The following is a 1961-nucleotide window of genomic DNA, read 5'->3' as shown; positions in this document are numbered from 1 at the left end:
CCCCCCCCCCCCCCCCCTTTGGGACCGGGCTGTATTGCCATACTTTAACGTAGAAACATGATTAAATGTTTAAACCGAATACAAGACTTTGGCGTTTATTGGACTGAATATTTTTATTTATTGGACTGGTTTATTGGACTGTTCAGATATCAAGCATGGTTTCTCCCAAATCAAAACCCTACATACATACATCAAAACGCAAGTATTCTTGTCTAGTGTCAGTTAATGTATGCGATATGAATTATATTTTTTGCTCAGCGAGCTTTCAAATGACGAGTTCCCAATCTTCCTCCATTCACTGTAATGTTAAACATCGTCCACATTTCTGAGCAGAACGCAGCACTTTTTTACATCGATGATATGCCCACATTTTTAACTTTATCAAATGTTGATGTGCTGTATTTATATATCTTTTCTAGTCTTAATGACTACTCAAAGCGCTTTTACATCTACAGGAAACATTCACCATTCATACACATTCATACACTGTGGCCGAGGCTGCCGTACAAGGTGCCACCTGCTCATCAGATACACACTCACACACATCTACACACCTGCTCATCAGACATACACTCACACACATTCACACTCCGATGCGCAGCACCGGGGGCAACTCGGGGTTCAGTGTCTTGCCCAAGGACACTTCAACATGGGACTGCAGGGCCAAGGGATCGAACCACCAACCTTCCGATTGGCAGACAACCGCTCTACCACTGAGCCACAGCCGCCCCTTATCAACATAAATATTATATCAATACGTTCACAAAAGCCTTCTGGTGCTCACGAAAACGTTATTTTATTGATCTCTCGTATCCTTTTAGTGATATGATCATCTGTTTAAGAGCTTGTTCAGTATCTGAATAGCTGGTGACACAGGTGACAGGTACAGCAGGTGCATCGTTAACTGATTACAGATCAAAGAGATGACATCAAAGAGATGACATCACAGAGATGACATCACAGAGATGACATCACAGAGATGATATCACAGAGATGACATCACAGAGATGATATCAAAGAGATAACATCACAGAGATGAAAGGCTTCCTAGCTGTGTTTACAAACATGGCCACTGATAGCTTGTATCCATTAGCAGTTTTTTAAAGTTTCTTCTTCTTGTTATTGTTATTGTTATTTTGACCCCCCCTCCACCCCTCCACCCCTCCAACCCTCCAACCCTCAAACCCTCTTCCTGTCTCACCAGTCCACTACCGGGTGTTCGCGTTGACCCCCCGCATGGAGCCCGTGGAGCGGGACCCCGACACTCAGACCGCGACTTCTGTTGCCATCAACATTGTGGTATCGTATTTCATCTTTGATATAACAAAAAATAAAACAATAATAATAATAACAATAATAATAACAATGATGATGATGATGATGATAATAATAACAATAGATTTACTACATCCATTTGTTCAGACCCCAGAGGACATCGTTCTGCCATTGGAAGAGGTCACGCTGGAGTCCGGGATCAAGTCTGGATCGTACCAACTCCCTGAGATTGTCAGGTCCGTCTTTCTTCTTCTGTCAATCACATGCTCCACAGTGGAGACGTAAACATCTGATCAGGACAACGCATTACTCAACATGTCTGTAAACACCCCAGTCCTAGTTACCTAGCATCTGTAGTCCTAGTTACCTAGCATCTGTAGTCCCAGTTACCTAGCATCTGTAGTCCTAGTTACCTAGCATCTGGAGTCCTAGTTACCTAGCATCTGTAGTCTCAGTTACCTAGCATCTGTAGTCCTAGTTACCTAGCATCTGGAGTCCCAGTTACCTAGCATCTGTAGTCCTAGTTACCTAGCATCTGGAGTCCTAGTTACCTAGCATCTGTAGTCCCAGTTACCTAGCATCTGCAGTCCTAGTTACCTAGCATCTGAAGTCCCAGTTACCTAGCATCTGTAGTCCCAGTTACCTAGCATCTGTAGTCCTAGTTACCTAGCATCTGTAGTCCCAGT

The 1961-nt window shown here is 43.5% G+C and overlaps 1 protein-coding gene across 1 annotated transcript in view; it reads left to right on the top strand.

Moving 5' to 3' along the window:
- Positions 1-1511, top strand: part of LOC117939956 (complement C3-like) — a gene marked incomplete at both ends in the record, with an annotated part of 2283 nt that extends 772 nt beyond the window's left edge. The window contains 2 exons of the mRNA XM_034865348.1: positions 1205-1299; positions 1423-1511. Coding sequence (XP_034721239.1) covers positions 1205-1299; positions 1423-1511 — 184 coding nt within the window. The remainder of the gene's footprint in view (positions 1-1204; positions 1300-1422) is intronic.
- Between the last annotated feature and the right edge of the window lie 450 nt (positions 1512-1961).

This window comes from Etheostoma cragini, unplaced genomic scaffold (genome assembly GCF_013103735.1).
Source record: "Etheostoma cragini isolate CJK2018 unplaced genomic scaffold, CSU_Ecrag_1.0 ScbMSFa_1505, whole genome shotgun sequence".
In the NCBI taxonomy this organism is placed as follows: domain Eukaryota; kingdom Metazoa; phylum Chordata; class Actinopteri; order Perciformes; family Percidae; genus Etheostoma; species Etheostoma cragini.
Note: the sequence above shows the minus strand (reverse complement) of the source record. Positions and strands in the feature narration are given on the sequence as shown.